The 18,854-nt window shown below is 37.2% G+C and overlaps 3 protein-coding genes across 4 annotated transcripts; 2 read left to right on the forward strand and 1 right to left on the reverse strand.

The window, feature by feature from the left end:
* Window positions 1-1,724: 1,724 nt before the first annotated feature.
* On the forward strand, window positions 1,725-9,564 carry LOC103985250 (transcription factor LHW). Of its 2 annotated transcripts, none has more exons than XM_065109105.1 (10): window positions 1,725-2,254; window positions 2,790-2,993; window positions 3,125-3,206; window positions 4,834-4,875; window positions 5,011-5,070; window positions 5,530-7,311; window positions 7,422-7,523; window positions 8,014-8,154; window positions 8,233-8,358; window positions 9,081-9,505. In XM_065109105.1, the coding sequence occupies exons 1-10, from the start codon at window positions 2,157-2,159 to the stop codon at window positions 9,234-9,236; spliced, it is 2,793 nt and encodes a 930-aa protein (XP_064965177.1). In that variant the 5' UTR covers window positions 1,725-2,156; the 3' UTR covers window positions 9,237-9,505. The 2 variants fall into 2 exon arrangements, with proteins under 2 accessions (XP_064965177.1, XP_009401172.2); XM_009402897.3 differs by having other exon boundaries at window positions 1,741-2,254; window positions 2,787-2,993; window positions 9,081-9,564.
* Window positions 9,565-10,289: 725 nt separating this feature from the next.
* Window positions 10,290-13,310, forward strand: LOC103985251 (uncharacterized). Its single transcript, XM_009402899.3, has 2 exons — window positions 10,290-10,502; window positions 12,584-13,310. Exons 1-2 carry the CDS (start codon window positions 10,329-10,331, stop codon window positions 12,947-12,949), a joined length of 540 nt encoding a protein of 179 aa, XP_009401174.2. The 5' UTR covers window positions 10,290-10,328; the 3' UTR covers window positions 12,950-13,310.
* Window positions 13,273-16,391, reverse strand: LOC135612615 (WAT1-related protein At5g64700-like). The gene is made up of 7 exons (XM_065109106.1): window positions 16,167-16,391; window positions 16,024-16,086; window positions 15,818-15,934; window positions 15,017-15,269; window positions 14,755-14,913; window positions 13,674-13,825; window positions 13,273-13,579 (listed from the first exon to the last, which is right to left on the reverse strand). Exons 1-7 carry the CDS (start codon window positions 16,358-16,360, stop codon window positions 13,444-13,446), a joined length of 1,074 nt encoding a protein of 357 aa, XP_064965178.1. The 5' UTR covers window positions 16,361-16,391; the 3' UTR covers window positions 13,273-13,443.
* Window positions 16,392-18,854: the final 2,463 nt, after the last annotated feature.

The raw sequence follows: 18,854 nt of genomic DNA on the forward strand, positions 1-18,854 counted from the left end.
GCTGAGTCCTCCCTGATCCAACTACAAAGAAGTGGGGGATCCATACTGGTGTGACCCTAATCCTATCTGCCTGCCATTCTTGTGACTTGTAACACCCCTCCCATTACCGGTGGGCCTTAGATCGAGTGTCAAACAACAAAGGACTAGTAGCTTCAAATCAAAACTTTTGCTTTTGTGGGGGAAGGGTGTATAATTGTACAAGCCAAGGTCAAGATTCTCATACAGATATGTCTTTTAGTGGGCTCTTATCTTTTCCTACTTTTTCTCTCTGTCCTCTCGGTAAAGAAGCACTCAGCACTTGGCCATCATAAATGCTGAATCTTTAGTGGGTTAACCCAGCTGATTGCCATCAAGTGTTCTATCCTTCCAAGCCCAATGTTTGAGCTCATATTTATTCATGTCACACTGCTCACCTTCTCTTCGTAAGACAGATAACTTAGAGATCTGCCTATTGGTTAGTGTAGTGGTTGTTTGAAGAGTTACTTTCCTATCAAAGCAGACCTCTTAGAATCTGAGATAGCCGAGTCAAGATTTTATGTTCTAAACCTTATATTTAGAGCAAATAATTAGACAGAGGAATTAAAATCTAAATGGATCATGACGTGGCACATCTCCATCCAAACATGCTGTTGAGTGTTTGGAATGTGACCAAATTGACAGCAATGGAGCACAAAAAGAATCCAACCATGAATCCAGTACGACTTCGGTGTTCCATACAGTCTCCTGCCCATCTCCAATGAACTTAAAAACATGCTTCTTCACTGCATTTCTTTGCTTCATTCCCACATAGATGGACTGCATGAATGATAGAAGTTCCTGAAGTGGTATCATTCATCAAAGTCCACAGAGGAACGGATACCCTTCCAGTTAGTCTTTCAACAAACACTCATGTAGAACCAAAGAACAGAAGCAACATGGATTCTCCCCTCATCTCCGGCTAACAAGATCATAGTCATTAAACAAGCTCATTAATTTTACATCATCAGGGTGTGGCTCCAACAAAGATTAGTGAAGAACAACAGAACAAAAGCCATCACATCCTTCCTCAAAAGGAGAAAGGCAAATGTTTGCAGCTGAGAGCTTTTTAGTAGTTTAAGCAAAAGGAGAAGACAAGCCACTGGGAGTGTGTCAGCCCTCCTTGTACTCCTCCTCTCAGCGCCTTACACCCCACTACGGCCATCACTTCGAAAGATCAACCCCACCATTAAAAGACTACATGATGACCCATTATACAAACCAGGAAAGGACACCCCATTTGAAAGCCCCCATTCAGTGGCAACCCTCGTAAATTTGCACAACAAGCGTGGCCTAAAACACGCCTCCCTTCTGTCGGCCGAGCTCCCGGAAGCTGCGCACGATATAATTAAGAGTAAATATACGAACACGTGCACGAATTTTCTATGCGGGATAACAACTTCCCGTTGATTGACCGCCAAAATCATCTCAAGCGTTCATCACTGGCGTCCAATTCCTATGCGGGAGACAATGGCGATTTCGTTAATTTCCTGCAGTTCAGGAATTAATTATTAGACTGGATCCGACGGTCTGGATTCAATGGTTTAGAGGGGGGAGTTGATACTGCTTGCGATTCGTTACCTAGTTCGATACCCGTGTTGTTATTGGAAGACATGTGGGTCCCAGTTCTCGGTTTGGATTTTCTCGTCAATTGTTTCATCCCTCCCGTCTGGGTATATATATTGACCTGGACTTACGGTTCTACCCCCGCAATCGGAGGAACGATGCGGCCTTGCCTGTAAAGAGGACCACCCCTCGCAAGGAGGCCATCTTCTCTCTCTCTCTAAACGTGCTCTCTTCGCGCTCCGCGGAGACCCTCTCGAAGCTCCCCCAGGTGGTCAAGCTCGTCGATGGGTGGCCGGCGACCGACAGCGGAGGAGGAGGGGAGGGCCGCGCGTGGTAGGAAGAGGGGTGGTGGACTGCGGACCATGCAGGCGGGGCGGGGCTCTTGCCGCGGCAGCTAGACCCGTTCTTATCCCCGGAGCCGCGCGGTGTCGACATTTGCTGTCTCTCGGAGCCCTTCCGTTGTCTCTCTCCTTCTCTCCCTTCCTTTTCGGCTTCCAGTTGCTTTCTTCCTCCGAATTTGGCGGCAAAGTCGGGTCTTTTTTGGTCGATCGACCGTGGTGGTGGGGCTTGTCGCCATGGGGCTGCCGCTGAGAGAGGCGCTGAGGCAACTGTGCCTCGAGTTCGGGTGGTCGTACGCGGTTTTCTGGAGCGCGACCGGCTTTGGGAGTGGGATGTAAGTTTCCTCTCTCGAATTTTATGTCTTTCTGTTTCGCCGGGTAAAGTTTAGCAGAGGTAGGGTATACTAAACTCGCATTTGATGAGCTTGGTAACATGATAAGTAAGGAAAAAGGTGTCTACGTCCGGTTCGTCTTGAGCTGATGGAAGCTTATATCTGAGCTTCTCATGTTGTTACGTACGAAGAAATATGCTTGTTTGGTTATCTTTGGAAAAACCGAGACGCTTTTTATGGTTTATTCTGTGTCTCTTTCATTTGCTTTCCATTTTTGAGTGGCAAGGCAAACAAAAATATCCCTGTGGTTTCTAAACATTTGTGATGGATAGCAAGCAGAAAAATGTGTTATTGACATTAGGTCTTGCATGGATTGTGCGGCTGTAGCTTTGAGCTCTTGTATGATGCTTGTGACGTTGTTTCACTATGATCTTAAAAACGAGTGAAAAATTTTGGAGTTTTGGTCGACTATTTGTTTAAACCTTTGGATTACATGTTTTGACATTTGTTTTGAGGACTCTATTGTGAAATTTAGCAGGCATTTGACCTGGGAGGATGGGTATTGTGACCGGAAGCTGGGCGTGTCAAAGTTGCAGGTTTCAGATTTGCTGCTCAAGGAACATGCTGTTGTTGAAAGTACCGAGGACAACTGCTTCTCGGAGCGAGGCTGTCAAGCAGATGACAGAATAGTTGATCTGGTTGACAAGATTATGGCATCACAGGTCCATATTGTCGGAGATGGGTGTGTGGACTAATCTGGTCATTCTTGGTTTTGGCATTTCTGTGAAATGTTTTCTTCTTATTCGTCTTCTTTATGCTTGCCGTTGGCTTCTCTTTCCTAGTTTAGCTTACTTAATGGACTTCTTATTTCAGGTTAACTGGACAGGCAGCTTCAGTGGGAAAACATCTGTGGATCCATAAGGATACCCTTGATGGATTTGGTTCCACATCTAAGGTATAGCTTTTGATGTTCTTATTGTCTAGTTAAAAATTAAACATATGATGCTATAACCTAAAATGCTCTCTGAGGTGGGCACTTTATGTGTGACAACATTGTTGTTATTTGTGTACCTAGGTCATCTTGTCAATGGCTTAACATATGAAACTTGGAAATTTTGGTAGGTATAGCTCAGGGGATTGTTTCTCTTTATAACATTACTAAGGAAAATATATACTAAGACTGACAAATAAATGCACATTGGAATACTCTTGGTGTAAATGATTTGCTTTTGACTATCCTCGGTTGTTTTCGGGAATTAATTGCTTCTGTAACTGATAAAATAACTGAATTAGAGAAGAAGATGAGGCCTAGACTTGTGTTATTTCATCAGTTATTTGAAGAAGTGAGCCTAAATTTTCAAAAACATCTAGAAATTCTAGATGTAATTAAGTGTAAAGCACCTTAGGCTGGAATTGGGCTATGCAAAGGCTTATTGACCCAAAACGGAAACTTTTGGGTTTTGTAAAGGCCCTTTGTCACTACCTCTGGTCAGAGTATAATTGACTCATTAATTTCATTGAGACTAAACGACAAGCCCAAATTACTTAAGACTCTTATAAGTCAATCGGATGTGTAAGTAAATCAGGTATTACATTCTCTCTCACTTAAGATGTGTTGTCCAACATAGCTCAAAATCAGACCCTAACATGATGCGTGTGTGACATGCTTTAGTGGTAGCTCCAAACCATGATGTATCCTTTTGCTCCGTTCCGTGGACGTCCTCTAGCTCCCTATACAGATAGTCCTTTTATACTCAAGCCTCTCACCATGCCTCATGTCGTCTCGGTTCTGATACCAATTGTCACAACTTATCCTGATGAGATAATTATGCTACTAACATCGTTGGGGGTAAATCACTAGTCCAAAATGCTTAATCCTAAATTAAGGATAGTACACTCATCGTACTTTTATAAATCAAACCAAGAATTTGCCCATTTCCATTGCAGGACTGAACTGAGATGTTATACTCTTCTTTCAGGCAGATTGGCTCGCTTTTATCATTATGATGATGGCAGTGGTTCTGCAAAGTCTGTACTGCATCTTAGGATAATTTTTAATCAATTTCTTCCTCTTGACTAATGTTCAAAGCTACATCTTCTCTTGATTTTGAATATGGTGTCATGTGATTGGGCCAACCTTTCATGCTGTTTGAGTTTTAAGCAATCTTGGTGTCCCTTATTTCCAGGGAGATTAGCTTTAATAAGTAGATTTATCACTAGTCTGTGGTTAGGAATTATCTTACTGTGTTCGTTGGTGATAGTTTATTATATCGGTTTGACATGAGTTTCTTTGATTAGATCTATGTGTATCACACTTAATAATGTTATGGTATAGAACGTTCATAATTGGAGATGTACTGTGCAAGCCGATTTCATTGTGGATGAGTGAGTAGCGAGTGTGCCCGTCAATTTTTGTGTTGGGTTTTTTCCATTCTTTTGCTTGTGGAATCCTATATTAAACATCTATTCTAAAATGTTACTGTGGCCAAGTACTTCAAAAGCATATTCTACTTCCTGATTTGGAGTAAAAGCCCTGATTACCATCTTGCCATCCCTAATGAATGTTTATTGTGTACTTGTAGGGCTTTGCTAACATAAATTGCCAGATTGTAGCAGGCATTCAGGTCATGCAGTATTCTCTTAACATTTCCTATTATTCTCACTTCTTCTTCTTCTTCTCTTGTTTGTGTTTATTGGTATATCATTCTATTTTCTTTCTTTTTCTTAACCAAATTTCTGATAAATTTCTTGCATTGCAGACAATTGTAGTTGTTCCTGTGCTTCCAGTTGGAGTCATACAACTAGGTTCCACCCAGATGGTATGTTGACTTCCACTATATTGAAAACTACAAGTAGATCCTGATTTTAGCTTTGTTGAAGTGGCCTCATCTTGTGTTTCCAATTTCACTATATGTTTTAATGTTTCAGACAGCAATAAACACAACTCGGAGTGTGGAAAAATAACATGGATGGGTGCACTTACTTGCAAATTGGGAATCATAAACTTGCATATTGTCACTATATATTTGGGGAGTGGTTGAAACTATGCTGCAAGATCATTTTTGATGAAAATTCTTCACAAACACACATCATTATGAAGAATTAACAAGCAAAGCTTAGAATTTATTTTACATTTATGGGCATGATGATGATGTACTGCTGGAAAGCCTGATCCTATCTATGATCAAAGAAATTTACTGCGAGACATGCTGAAGGAATGAAGCTTATTTATATTTTTTATTATCCTCTTTTCTGATCTGTGTATCCATATCTTGCAGGTTCTGGAAAACATTGATTTCATTAATCATGTGAAAAATTTAGTTTTGAAGCTAAATTGTGGATTGGGAGCTCATCCATCTGATAACACCCAGAAAACACTGAGGCAAAAAAGTCAAATGTATTCTTCACTTGGCCCGCTTTTTGATTGCCGATCTACAACTGCTTGTACTACTGTGGACAATATACTGCCTATTACTGCTAACGGATTCAGCCATGAGCTCATCAGGTTCCTACCTCCAGAATCTTTTGCTGCATCGTTTTCTGCATTACCATCACAAATGAATAAGAAAATGCAACCCAGTGCTTCTGAAATAATGTCAGGCAAACAAAATGTGAACACTACAACACATACTATAGGTGAACTTTTCATGCATGGTACTCAGGACATATCTCCGAAGCCAGATATAGAGTGTACACAGCAAGTAATGCCAGTTAATACAGGCTCCAAATGTCAAAACGAGCCTTCTGTTTCAAACTTATTTCTATTGTCCAACAGTTTAAAGGTCCTGGAAGAAGAGCTTATGTTCACATCAGCTATTGGAACATTAGAATCTGCGAACAATTTATCTACATCACTGCAAGATACCAAGGGTTTTCCACTAAGTGTTAAGAGTGAATCATCCAACAATGCAGATAAACTTGGCAAATCCAGTTCCATTCAGCATGGAGTCACTGAACATTCAAATTTGTGTGCCAAGTTTTCTGTAAGTGGGGCACCCCAAATTTTAGACCAAAGAAGCTGCTCACTTGGAAAACCTGGCATTTCAGAGGTTTCTAACAAGGACCAGCCTTTCTGCATCAATGAAGTTTCTAATCCTGTATCAGATGCAGGAGCACTAAAAGAAAACAGTGATTTAGTTCAAGCTTCTTGTTTCTTTTCATCCAAACCTGATGTTCGAGTTTCTTGCCCTGAGATGCCAGCTGACATTTTTGAGCATGAATTTTGCTATTCAAATGCTGTTCAGAGAGATCAAAGATGTAAAAGAGTTAATTATAAGGTAAATGGTATTTGTCCAGGCGAGAGCAGGCAATGTGTGCAAGATTTGGATGAATGCAAACTTCTATATACATCAAAAGACGCATCACCATTTCCTGTGGCTTTTACTTCAAGCAGTGATCTTTTTGGTTTGTTTGATATTGACAATAAGACAAATTGCTCAAATGGCAGTTTAGATGATGTTTTAGTGCATGAGAATAGTGCAAGTGCTCTTAATGTGGGTACAGAGATACCTGTCTTAGATTCATCAAGCAATCAGATTTTGTATTCTGGGCTATTTTCCATAGATGACAGTGATCAATTATTGGATGCAGTAATCTCAAAGATCAATTCAGGTGCCAAGCATAGCTCAGAAGACAGTACTTCTTGTAAGACTTCATTATCAAATGTTCATAGTTCTCATTATGCTGGAAATCCCAGTCATGGCGAAGTGCTTCTGTCGAAGCACAGGAAAGATGACTTTATTGGTTTTTCACCAGTACTTGCGAAAAACGAGCCTTCATACTCAGGTTATGGCAAGTCTTCATGCAACCTTGAGAAAGATGGAGACTACTCTCAGAAAATTGGGCTTCATAAATCTTTGACCAGCTCATGGGTTGAGAATTGTCAGAATGTTAAATATGACTGTGTATCAGATTCAAATAGTAAAAAAGTTGCTGAAGTAGGTAAGCTAAGTAGGAAGAGGCCGAGACCTGATGAGAGTCCTAGACCAAGGCCAAAAGATCGACAGATGATACAAGACCGTATCAAGGAACTCCGAGAAATAGTACCAAATGGGGCAAAGGTGACCTTATGACCTGAAGCTTCAAGCATGCATAAGTTTTATGAGTTATGATTGTTGATGCTTAAGGGCAATACTAATGATTTTGTTGCTACTTGTTGACAATGGAACAGTGTAGCATTGATGCCTTGTTGGAAAAAACCATCAAGCACATGCTTTTCTTGCAAAGTGTAACCAAGCATGCTGACAAGCTTAAGGTTGCTGGAGAACCCAAAGTATGTGGATTTATCCTACAATCACCATTTGCTATATGTCTAAGCTTGCTTAAACTTCTTAAGAATCATTGGTTACACCTTTTTAGCAATCTGAAAACTAAATAAGCAACACCGACATTGAAAACCATGTTTGTTATTTGTGGCATAAATTTTTGCATGATGCAATAAAGGTTTATGCTAGTGAAGACTTCCAATGATCGTTAGAGATTTCTTCTAACTGAAAACCCTCATGAAGCTATCTCATGCAAATCATGTTTTGGGATTACTGTAATTTTATTAAATACTTAATTGGACTAGTTAAAGAATTTTATTTTATATGGCCATTTGTCTTTCTTTGTGAACATGTCGTAATCAGCTCCATCCTTGTCTGCATAGCCTTAAGCTGTTACATTCTATTTTGTTATTCCTTCCATCAGATTCTCAGATCAGATGTGTAGGACTTCATTGATTTATAACCCTAAGTGTCATTTTTTACTTGCTGCATATACAGATCAGTGGTGAAGAGGGCGGGTTGCTCTTGAAAGACAACTTCGACGGTGGTGCAACATGGGCATTTGAGGTAGGAACTCAACCAATGATCTGTCCGATCATAGTGGAGGATCTGAACCCACCTCGACAGCTGCTCGTAGAGGTAAATGGTTCCTCTTGTTACTTGCTTTTCATCAATTCTCATCAATGATGAGAAAGCCTCAAGATGATTTATTTGTAGATGCTTTGCGAGGAGCGGGGTTTCTTTCTGGAGATTGCTGATTTCATCAGAGGATTGGGATTGACAATATTGAAAGGGGTGATGGAAGCACGAAAAAGGAAAGTTTGGGCACGTTTTGCCGTAGAGGTACTAAGATGCCTCTGGCATATAAGTTCCTTGCTATTGATCTGTGCCTTCAGTTTAGTAGCATGCAGACAAACTTTAGTGTCATACTGTACCTGTTGGAAAATTATCATTGAAGGATGATAGTTTTCATTAATTCATAGAAAAACACAGTAGCGGATAAGTAAAGAGGATGAAACTAAAATATTTTATTCATCACAATCAATCACTCTATCTTTCTCTCATGTTACAAGGTCATAGGCAGACCATACCGCAGCCTAATTTGATGGAACTCTTCATTTAATTACGGCTCTTAAGCTAACTCGTTATCTAAATATAATTTTTAATTTAATATTCCATCAGCATTATGCACATGCCTCACACACTTACATAGGTCATATATTCTCCTTTCACTTGTTCCTTATCCTAACATCCCATGTGGTGCATTTATAGCCCATAGTTACATACAAAAATTTATAGCCCATGGTAACTATGTTACATCCATAAATTCAGTCATCGTTTGGGGAAGGAAATCATTGGGGATTGGTTGGCTAGGTTTTCTTTGTCAACTAAAAATTCCTTTTTTTCAAGAGGCTACTGGCATGATCCTCTCCTTCCTCTTTTGAGTGCTGATTCTTTAAGCATCGGTCATACACGATCTTTCTAGCAATGTAATTTCTTTTGTGTTTGAAAAAAAAAGAAAATGTTACGATTGCTAAAACAAAGGTTGCATATATTGTGCACAGGCCAACAGAGATGTGACTAGGATGGAGATATTCGTTTCACTCATGCAATTGTTACAACCCACGGCTGGAAGCAGCACAGGACCACCAAGTGTCGGCAACATCAACATGCCGCATGCCGTACTCCACCAAACTTCTATTCCTGCACAGGTTCTCTGATCATTTGTTAGCAAGTAATTGGCATGGCGCCGGTGTTGGACCTGGAAAAGCAAAGAGCAGGTTTAACTTCTCCTGCCATGACTAGCATTCCAGAACCTATTTGGAAGACAAATTAGACTATAGACATTTTTGTCTAGTCTGTTCCAGCTTAATCTGGAAGCATGTGAGCTGTGTACTTGGGATGTTTATTGTCAATGCTAATAGCATACCCTTTGCCTTTGGTAAATTCTTTATAAAGAAAGCAGCCTTCTTGGCAACTGTTACCCTTCTTCTAATTTGTTTGGAATGCCAGTAAGATGTGAATGCTATGGCATGACATTGAGATCAAGGTTTTGTATGCTTCTTGTTTTGAATTTGCTGTACTTGTTTGGAAAGCAAAAGAAGTAAAAAACTTGGGATTTGAATGCATGAAATTGGAGATACCATGTTTTTATTGTCAGTATAATTGTCCCACTGGCTACAGTATTCTGTTTCTCCTTTTACCCCAAAAGCAGTGGAAATCCCATATCATTGTGACATACTATTTGCACGCAAACAAATCACCAGCCATACAACATACATCTGCATAAAATTCTTCCATATCAGTGTTGCATAATATTGTCACACACTGCACAATTCTAAATTTTGTGAAGTGTTTCTTCTTTAGTAATATTTCAATCTTATCTTATACATAAATATTTTGCTAAGGATTATATAATTTATTATATAACCCTTTTCATTACCTCTCATTGAAGGGTCATCTTAGAAAAACTGATGTAATCAATTTTATACAAGTAATTTCTTTTATTATCTTACAAATATATCTGAAAACATATTAATATAGATCATATCATACGGATGTACATGAGTGGAAGATGCTATAATCCTGGATTAAGAAGGGAATAAGATTTTTTAGGGTTTTAACGAGGAACTAATTATGTTTATGAGGAATCAATGTAGATTTATTTAGCATATGCAAGCATAAAGACTTTTTATTCTTTGGTATGGAAACCTTGCAGGATTTACACTCGTTACTACTAGTATTTACGTAGCTCATCAGCTCCATTCTCCTCTCTCTCTCTCTCTCTCTCTCTCTCCTGGCGAGAGAGAACCATGGGAGCGTGCGCCACGAAGGCCAGAGCCGACGGGGACGCGTCCCCGCCGCTGGAGCAGCCGGCCGCCCCGCCGGATCACCAGGTGAAAGATGGCGGAGGAAGGCGGGACGTTCAGCGGGGGCCGGCGCAACCGCAGGAGAACCGGCGGAGATCTCTCAGTGACTTGTTCCAGGTGCGTGTCGCTGCCTTATTCCTCAGATTTAATCGTCAAAATCTCTGTTTCAGCTGCAGAAGGAAACAAGTTGCGATCTTTAGGCCTGGTAGTGTGTTCTGAAGATTCTTGATGTTAGCTTTTGATCTCATTTGTTGCATCGAATGAGGGAATCCCCTCCTCATTTGGCTGCTTCTAAAACTCCACTAACATGGTAAAATACGGGTGTCAGGGGCAGTAAGCAAAACCTTGGCATTGATTATGTTAGGCGAGGTTGTTGATGTCATTGGAAGAGAGGATAGAGATATCAAATAGAGGAAGAGTATAACGAGCTTCAATCTTCTATATTTCTCTCAAAAAATATTTTTACAATTTCAGAAACTCTCTTACCCTCATGACTCAACATATGGGGTTTATATAGTCCCCAAAGATACATTATATTAATTGTATTCAAGATGAATCATTCTCTTTCAAGAAATCTTTTCAAGAATCAATAATCAATAATCAATTTGACTTATCCTTTTATAGACTTTTAATCCATTTTTTCTGTTTGATGTAATGATTCTCCCACTTGATGCAATGAAACTCTTTATGACATTTGAACAAGTTTAATTCCAACAAAGGTCACATGCATATCGAATTTAATTATTCAATTCGCTTGCTACATTAGAAGCAGCTGTGTGGCGGAAAGTGTAATCCAGTAGAAGCTCCATGTTGACTTTATTGTGTAACCGACCTTATGGTTCTCCAATTTTGTCCCATGGATTTCTTTGAGAATAGAAAATTGCAATTTTCTAGTAGTTGATGTCATTGTTTCATTGCCTGCCTATAGTGTGGCTTATATTCTTCGTCTTTAGACCTAATGCATCATTCTCACCATTATTGTTTTCTTCTCTCTTTATGTTTTCCCTGCGCTACTTTACTTTGAACCATAGATTAAGAAGAATCTTTTAGAATCTCCTAAGACAATTCTTATGTTTCTGATTTCTGATTGACAATTGGTTGTTGTTTCCTATGTCTGTTCATGTAGGTTATCCAGTAAAATACATGAGCATTATTGACAATGACCGTGCAATCAATTAGAGGCTTTTTCTTTAGCTTTACAAAAGATACTTCACCCTTTCAATTTTCCTCAGGAGGACTGCCAGTTGTCTTTTTTCTTTTTTCAAGTGCCAGCACTTTTACTTTTCTCCTTTATCGATCATAACACATCGAAAGGTCTCAAACCCTTTTTAAGTGCTTGTGCCAACCTTCATTATAGCATGTAAATTTTATGTCGTGGGCTAATTCTGCTGGAAATCTTGTGTGGAGCACTCTGATATCATTCCTGTGGAAAACTCTGTTATACCCACCTTAGGTTTCTAATTAAGAAATTTAATGCTGATGATCACTTAAACACATTGGTTCTCTTAATCCATGTAGCCCTTTAGTTGTTTTAGATTTTTTCTACATTTCAAAGCTTGCTTGACCATAATTCATTGATAGTAGGGCTTAGCTAAAGCCGATAACAGTTTATTATGGATATGCTAGTGTCAAAATCGCGTATAGGAGGCTTAAAGACCTTTTATAAGATTTTTTTTTTTTTATCGATAGAAACAGGCATTGAATGATTTGTTCATGGCATTAGAAAAGTATCAAGTACGTAGAAATAGGGTATGTGACATACAAATCATCATGGCATAGAACACATTCAAAGATCAACAACTGCTATGATGTCAGTCTTAAGGCTTTCCACATAAATAGGACCTACTCCCAAGTAATGCTTGAGGTAATTCTGTAAGGTTAACGTTGAGTATGAAGTTAAATGAATGCAGTGAATTTTTTAATCTTATCACTCTTCTTGAGTTAATAAATATCAAGAATTTGAAATCCTAGAATTGTTCAATAGACACCAAGGACCATAATGTGTATTTTCGTTGATGTTCTTGCTTATATGTTTTCTCGGTAGGGAACTTTTCAGGTCATCTTCCGGATGGAAGTAAGCCTCAGAACCTGCCACCATAAAAAAAAAAAAAAAAAAAAAATCACTAAATGTATGTACAAAGTTCACAAAAGCTAATTTGAAGTTGAACTTATACTAATTATATTTGCCGTCTCTGCAGAATGAAGAGACGAGCAGTTCCTCTGAGACTGCTAAGAACATTCTATCGGAGACTGTTACATCAGAACCTGTGTTACCAAAGGAAGAAGTGATCGAGTGCAAGGCATCGAAAGAAGCAGTGGTGCAAGAAACAGATGAACGACCTACGCAGATTTCTAAAGCCGAAGCCGCTCAAGCTATCACGACTGCTACCCCACGGGAGACTTCTGTTCCTTCTACGGCGGCAGATTCCGTAGCAAGCGTAGCAAATGCAGTAGCATTGGGTTCAGAAACTAAAGCCCAAGTCGAAACTGCTAAGGTGGAGGCAACAGATTCCAGTGTCACAGAAGGTAGTCCAGATGCAGAGGAGAAGATGACAGATGCATGATTGCCTGTTTACTGATTGCCACAATTTACACCGACATGGTTTACAGGTAAACATGGCTGATCTGATGGAATTACTCTTCTGCGTCTGTTGTCTGTTCATCATTCGGCTGTTTCCTTTCACGATTCAAATCCCGATTGCATTGTAGATTTGATTTTTTATCTGCTCATGTTCTGTGGTAAGAAAAATAAAACTATATGTAGCAGGATATGATATTTTTAAATAATTCTTGTATATCCTCCTTGCTGAGGAGAATTAAACTCCTACAGGACTTGTAGAAGCTCTTGGCAGTATGCTCTTAACTATTGCATTCTTGTAAGAATCAGTACAAAAAACAAAATTCTTCACTGTTTTGATTCATAAACCATGGCTGTTTGGTTGATCAACATGAACTCAAAATTTAGCTGCAGATTTCATTTGGTAGCACTTCCAACTCTTGATTTCTTCAACACAAGGATTTCTTTCATGTTTCGAAGTAGAAATAACATCAAAATAGTTCAGGCCATGTTGCTTCCTTCTCCTGCATGTGCTGGCTTTCCTTCTTCGATTGAGACCTGACAGAGAGCTCTTTCCTTGTTCTTTCCCCATAGGACTCCATAAAGGCCTCCAACCATAAGAAGTCCACCTAAAATACTGAAATCAATGTGTCAACATAGCATTAGCTTAGCTAAATTAATCAGACAGTTTGAAAGATGGAAGAAAAACCAGGTATGCGTAGGCCCCACACCTTCCCACAGAAATCATCTCTCCTAGGAAAACAGATGAACATATCATGGTGAAAACAATATTTAGAGGTGTGAAAATTGCCGAAAACACAGGGCCCTTCTTCTCGACACAAAATGTTTGCAAATAGAAACAAACTCCTGTCACCACAAACCCCTGCCATCAAAGAAAATGTGATTCATCATTGCTTTTTCTTGTGAGAAACACAAGAAGATTTATCAGCAACAAAATGACTGACCTTCAGTTGATAGCATCATATCCAATAAACTTGTTGGGAATAAAATTATTTCCAGTAGCATTTTATCTCAAGATACCAAGAATAGTTTTCTTGCTTGTACTTATGAAATAGGTGAGTGTTTCCTCATCTTTCTTAAAAATTCTTGAGGTGTCACTAAGAAAAATGATAGGCCATCGGTTGAACCTATGGTCAACTGATTGACCATAACTTTCATATATTTTATAAATAAAATAAAGCATATGTTATATTTAAAATAGAAAATTTACATAAATAGTATTATAAATTTTTTTGGTATGAGTGAGCCGACGGTGAGGGGATGAGAGAGTAACGAAAATAGTTCTTTTATTTTTCATCCTTATAATACAAAGACTAAATTGCCCTTAGAAAATTCAAACATCTTTAACGGTAAATTAAAATTAAAAGTATTTAAAATATAAAAATATACAAATAATATTATATTTTTTTGATATGAGGGAACGGACATTGAGGAGATAAGAGAGTAACAAAAATAGTTTTTTATATATATTTTTCGTCCTTATAAGATAAAGACTTAATTGCCCATATAAAATTCAAACATCTATAATGATAAATTAAAATTAAAATTATTTAAATTATAAAAATATATAAATAATATTATAATTTTTTGATATGAGGGAACAGACATTGAGGGGATAAGAGAGTAACAAAAATAGTTTTTTTTAAAAAAATTTTTCATCCTTATAATAAAATGACTTAATTGCCCTTAGAAAATTCAAACATCGTTAACGATAAAAAAAAAAAAAATTACTTATTTTAATCTGTTTAAGAATCAAATAACCTAATCGGTTTAAGATGCTGAGTCACTCACACTGTAGAGGATGGCAAGCAGGCCCATATCCCACTGCAGCTTCCACTTGGAGCTGTCCCTCTCGAATGCTATCGCAACAAACAGCGACTGAAATGTGCCGAAAAGGCACTCGAGTGTTGTGAAGAGAAGCTTGGAAGTGTACTCCTTCAGCAACATCCCCTGTAAGCAAAGTGATCAGCGATTAGCATGGAATCCCCAAACCCCCCTGTTGCCTATGGCAACATCTCTCTCTCATGGCTGATCTAATGCTAGTGCAATGCACCTGTAAGACCAGCCACAATGCCCAGGTTATGTTGGAGGTGATCATGAAAAGGGTGCCTTTGATCCAGGTGGTCTTTGGCAGAGCTGCCTTCTGGTGTGTTGGACTTGTGTGGCGGCCGGAGGAGCCATGGAGGTTCAGGGGATGGATGTAAGAGCCTCTGTAGAGGGCAGTCATCACCACTCCGGCCACACAAAGTGCTATTCCCACTGCCTTGGCTATTCCTGAGATCCTCTTCACCTTCATGGTCTCCATTCTGGATCATTAAAGTACACATACTACTCTGTTCATATATTGAAGCTGGAGATATTTGTCATGGTAATAATCTATGCCAAGTGCATTAATTTGAGAACATACACTTGCAAACTTTGATACTATAAATATGAAGTTGTGAGGGAATATATATATATATATATATATATATATATATATATATGTATGTATCAAGCAATGTAGTTTGGCCCTTAAAATAGCGATATGGCCCATCAAGAAGTATAACAATAGGCCACTTGATCCTATAATCGAGTGCAACTTCTATCAAAAGCCATGAGCCAGCGAGGAACATCTGCATCGTACCAGACGATATTTTTTCGACCTGAAATGACCTGTTCCGATCTGACCCGACTCATCAGTTTTTTTGAGTACTGAATCGTAGCTACTTTGCTTCGATCTTTTTCCCATCAAAGAATTAATCTTTGGAACGGAAATTAATGAAGGTACATAATTTATATGATGTCGCTTACTACTGTCAACAAAATTAGTTCTATCTCATAAGGGAAGAAGAATAGAAGAAGAGCCACAAACCTGAAGAGCACAGCAAAGAAGAAGGTATATACCGGGACGGAGTTCGCAGTTGCTGAGGCCACTGATGCTGAAGTATACTTCACTCCGATGTTATACAAGTTCAAACTCAAAGTAATCCTAAAAACACAGAGACTACCACTGTCACACAAAGTGTGAGATCAACACTACCAGCACGCAACAAAAGCTAACATCAACAACATATATACCCAAGCATTGCATGCATGAACAGTTTCAACGACACCATAAACGTCAATGGTGGAGAGGAATTCCTGCAACCAGCAACCAAGATGATGGCCACGGCAGAACTAAGAACGAAATGAAAGCAGATGATGATGATGATGATGAATACCTTTCGAAGACAAAAGCGAGGGGGGCGAGTAGTACCGAAGCAGCTGCTTGTCGATAGAAGATGAACACGAACGTGCTCAAACCCTCGTCGAAAGCTGCTTTGGATATCACGAAGTAGCCAGTATATGTCAGCTGGATGATGACTGCGGCGATGTATGGTTTGTAATTTGCGTCCATGGCTCCCAGGTAGGGCATGAGATGATGGAGTTGAGCTGAGATGAGCCACTTCAACTGCATCTAGTGGACATGCATGCATGGAGTCGCGCATTAAATAAACTGCACAAGAACAGGAGGCTCCATAGTGCTGAATCTTTTAGGCAACCTAATATTCTTGCAGAATATATTGCTTTGTGATCTAAAAGTATTCATTCATGTTGCATTAAGCATTTGTTCTTCGCTTTTGTAGTTAGATAATAGCGTTTATATATATATATATATATATATATATATATATATATATATATATATATATATATATATATATATATATATTACGTGTATGTACATGGTACATGTGTTGCAGAGAGAGAAATGTGCTAAGCAGCTGTATCCATGCATCATGAACTTGAAAATGGTTGTGCTCAATGTAAAAGCTATTGTGATAGTTTAACCAAAAGTATCAAACTATAGTCTTACTTTTTGTTATGCATGCTAGATGGAATTTTGGATCACTTCCTCGTGGACCATTTGTTTGTTTCTCTCATCAAGATTGCATTATCTTTTGCTTATTGCTCGGGGAAAGATGTGATACATACATACATACATATTATATATAAAGACTTTTTTTTTCTACACTTTTGGTTTGAAGTATTAAAAATTTTGTTTGCCTAACTTACTTACTAGTTATGTATTATATAATGTGTGCAATGAAAGATAAAATGTTAGGGGCTGAGTGCAAATAATTTAATACATACATACATATACATACGTACATACATATATCCATATATATACATATATATATGTATATATATATATGTATATATATATATGTGTATATATATATATGTGTATATATATATTTGTATATATATATGTATATATATATGTATGTATGTATATATATATGTATATATATATATGTATATATTTATATATTATATATATATATATGTATATATATATTTATACATATGTATATATATATGTATATATATATATATACATATGTATATATATATGTGTATATATATAATGTGTATATATATATTTGTATATATATATGTATATATATATATATATATATGTATATATATTTATATATATATGTATATATATATATGTATATGTATATATGTATATGTAGATATATATATATACATATGTATGTATATGTATATATGTGTATATATGTATACATATATATATGTATATATATATATATGCATATATACAAATATACATATATATACATATATATACATATGTATATATATGTATACATATGTATATATATGTATATATATATACATATATATATATGTATATTTATATATGTATACATATATATACATATATGTATACATATGTATATATATATACATAAATATATATGTATACATATGTATATATATATACATATATATATATATATGTATATATATATATATATGTATATATGTATATATGTATACATATATGTATATATATATGTATACATATATACATATATACATATACATACATATATATATGTATACATATATATATACATATATATATATCTTTGTTCGATTGGAGCTATATGAAAATGTTATGGATTCCCAAAAAGCATAGTGACGACTCAACTTAAAAGAAAAGAATAGTGCTCAAAGCAACTTTTGACCGTAGGAAAATAAATGACTCATATTCTCCCTTCTCACATAGACAACATCTTAGGGTTTATGTAGTTGGTGAGCTTTTTAGGGCACCATAGGGTGGAGACTATAACCTAATCTCACTATTTCCTAATTGTCTTATGCTATATTATTCTCTGTCTTTGATGCTCATCATGTGGTATGAATTTACCTTAGATTTTCATAGAGATTAAAGATTTAATAGTATTTATTTATTTATGCAGAAAATATTAAAACGGAAAAATAGTGTATGTTGGTTTATTGATTTTTTTTCAAAATTTTCTATATGTAAATGTTTTAAAAATTGAAAAAAAATGCAAGCCCTATTCATGAAAAGGGCTTTGCAAAGCTATTTTTTTTATTTTTTATTTTAAATATACGTTGTTGAACCATCATCTCTGCTCCACTCATGATAAAAGTCATCATCTTTTCTATTGTAGTACCTTATATTTATCATTATTATATCTAATATTACCATCACTATTGCTTCAGATCATCGTAGCTGCTCATATCCGTTCATAGCCATCATCTTTGCCATGAACAGCTCCAGCATTATTATCACCAATGAACTATTCCACCAACACCACACTGAGATTGTTGATATATATCATCATCTATCATAGCCGCTTCCATTATCATTGCATATTGCTATATATCATTGCCATCACCATCTACATAATAATTTTCTTTGAATTCAAAAACATCATGAATGAAGTTACTTTAAGGGTTTAAAAATAATTACTGAATTTGCAATAGCATAACAAGAACTTCAAGAGCTCTAGCATACGAGTTAAAGATCCAAGGGGAGCAATTACCTTGTCACAAAACACATATCCACAATGAGTTAGCATGGT

Source organism: Musa acuminata, chromosome BXJ2-5 (genome assembly GCF_036884655.1).
Source record: "Musa acuminata AAA Group cultivar baxijiao chromosome BXJ2-5, Cavendish_Baxijiao_AAA, whole genome shotgun sequence".
Taxonomy (NCBI): Eukaryota; Viridiplantae; Streptophyta; class Magnoliopsida; order Zingiberales; family Musaceae; genus Musa; species Musa acuminata.

Bases quoted from the DNA above. Each gene is read 5' to 3' on its own strand.
- LOC103985250 (XM_009402897.3), top strand. From the start codon at position 2,157: ATGGGGCTGCCGCTGAGAGAGGCGCTGAGGCAACTGTGCCTCGAGTTC. The intron at 2,255-2,786 runs GTAAGTTTCCTC...TGTGAAATTTAG, and splicing joins ACCGGCTTTGGGAGTGGGAT to CAGGCATTTGACCTGGGAGG. The intron at 5,071-5,529 runs GTATGTTGACTT...CATATCTTGCAG, and splicing joins AACTAGGTTCCACCCAGATG to GTTCTGGAAAACATTGATTT.
- LOC103985251 (XM_009402899.3), top strand. From the start codon at position 10,329: ATGGGAGCGTGCGCCACGAAGGCCAGAGCCGACGGGGACGCGTCCCCG. The intron at 10,503-12,583 runs GTGCGTGTCGCT...CCGTCTCTGCAG, and splicing joins CTCTCAGTGACTTGTTCCAG to AATGAAGAGACGAGCAGTTC.
- LOC135612615 (XM_065109106.1), bottom strand. From the start codon at position 16,360: ATGCCCTACCTGGGAGCCATGGACGCAAATTACAAACCATACATCGCC. The intron at 15,935-16,023 runs GTATATATGTTG...CTGTGTTTTTAG, and splicing joins TTCATGCATGCAATGCTTGG to GATTACTTTGAGTTTGAACT. The intron at 13,580-13,673 runs GTGTGGGGCCTA...CATTGATTTCAG, and splicing joins GAGATGATTTCTGTGGGAAG to TATTTTAGGTGGACTTCTTA.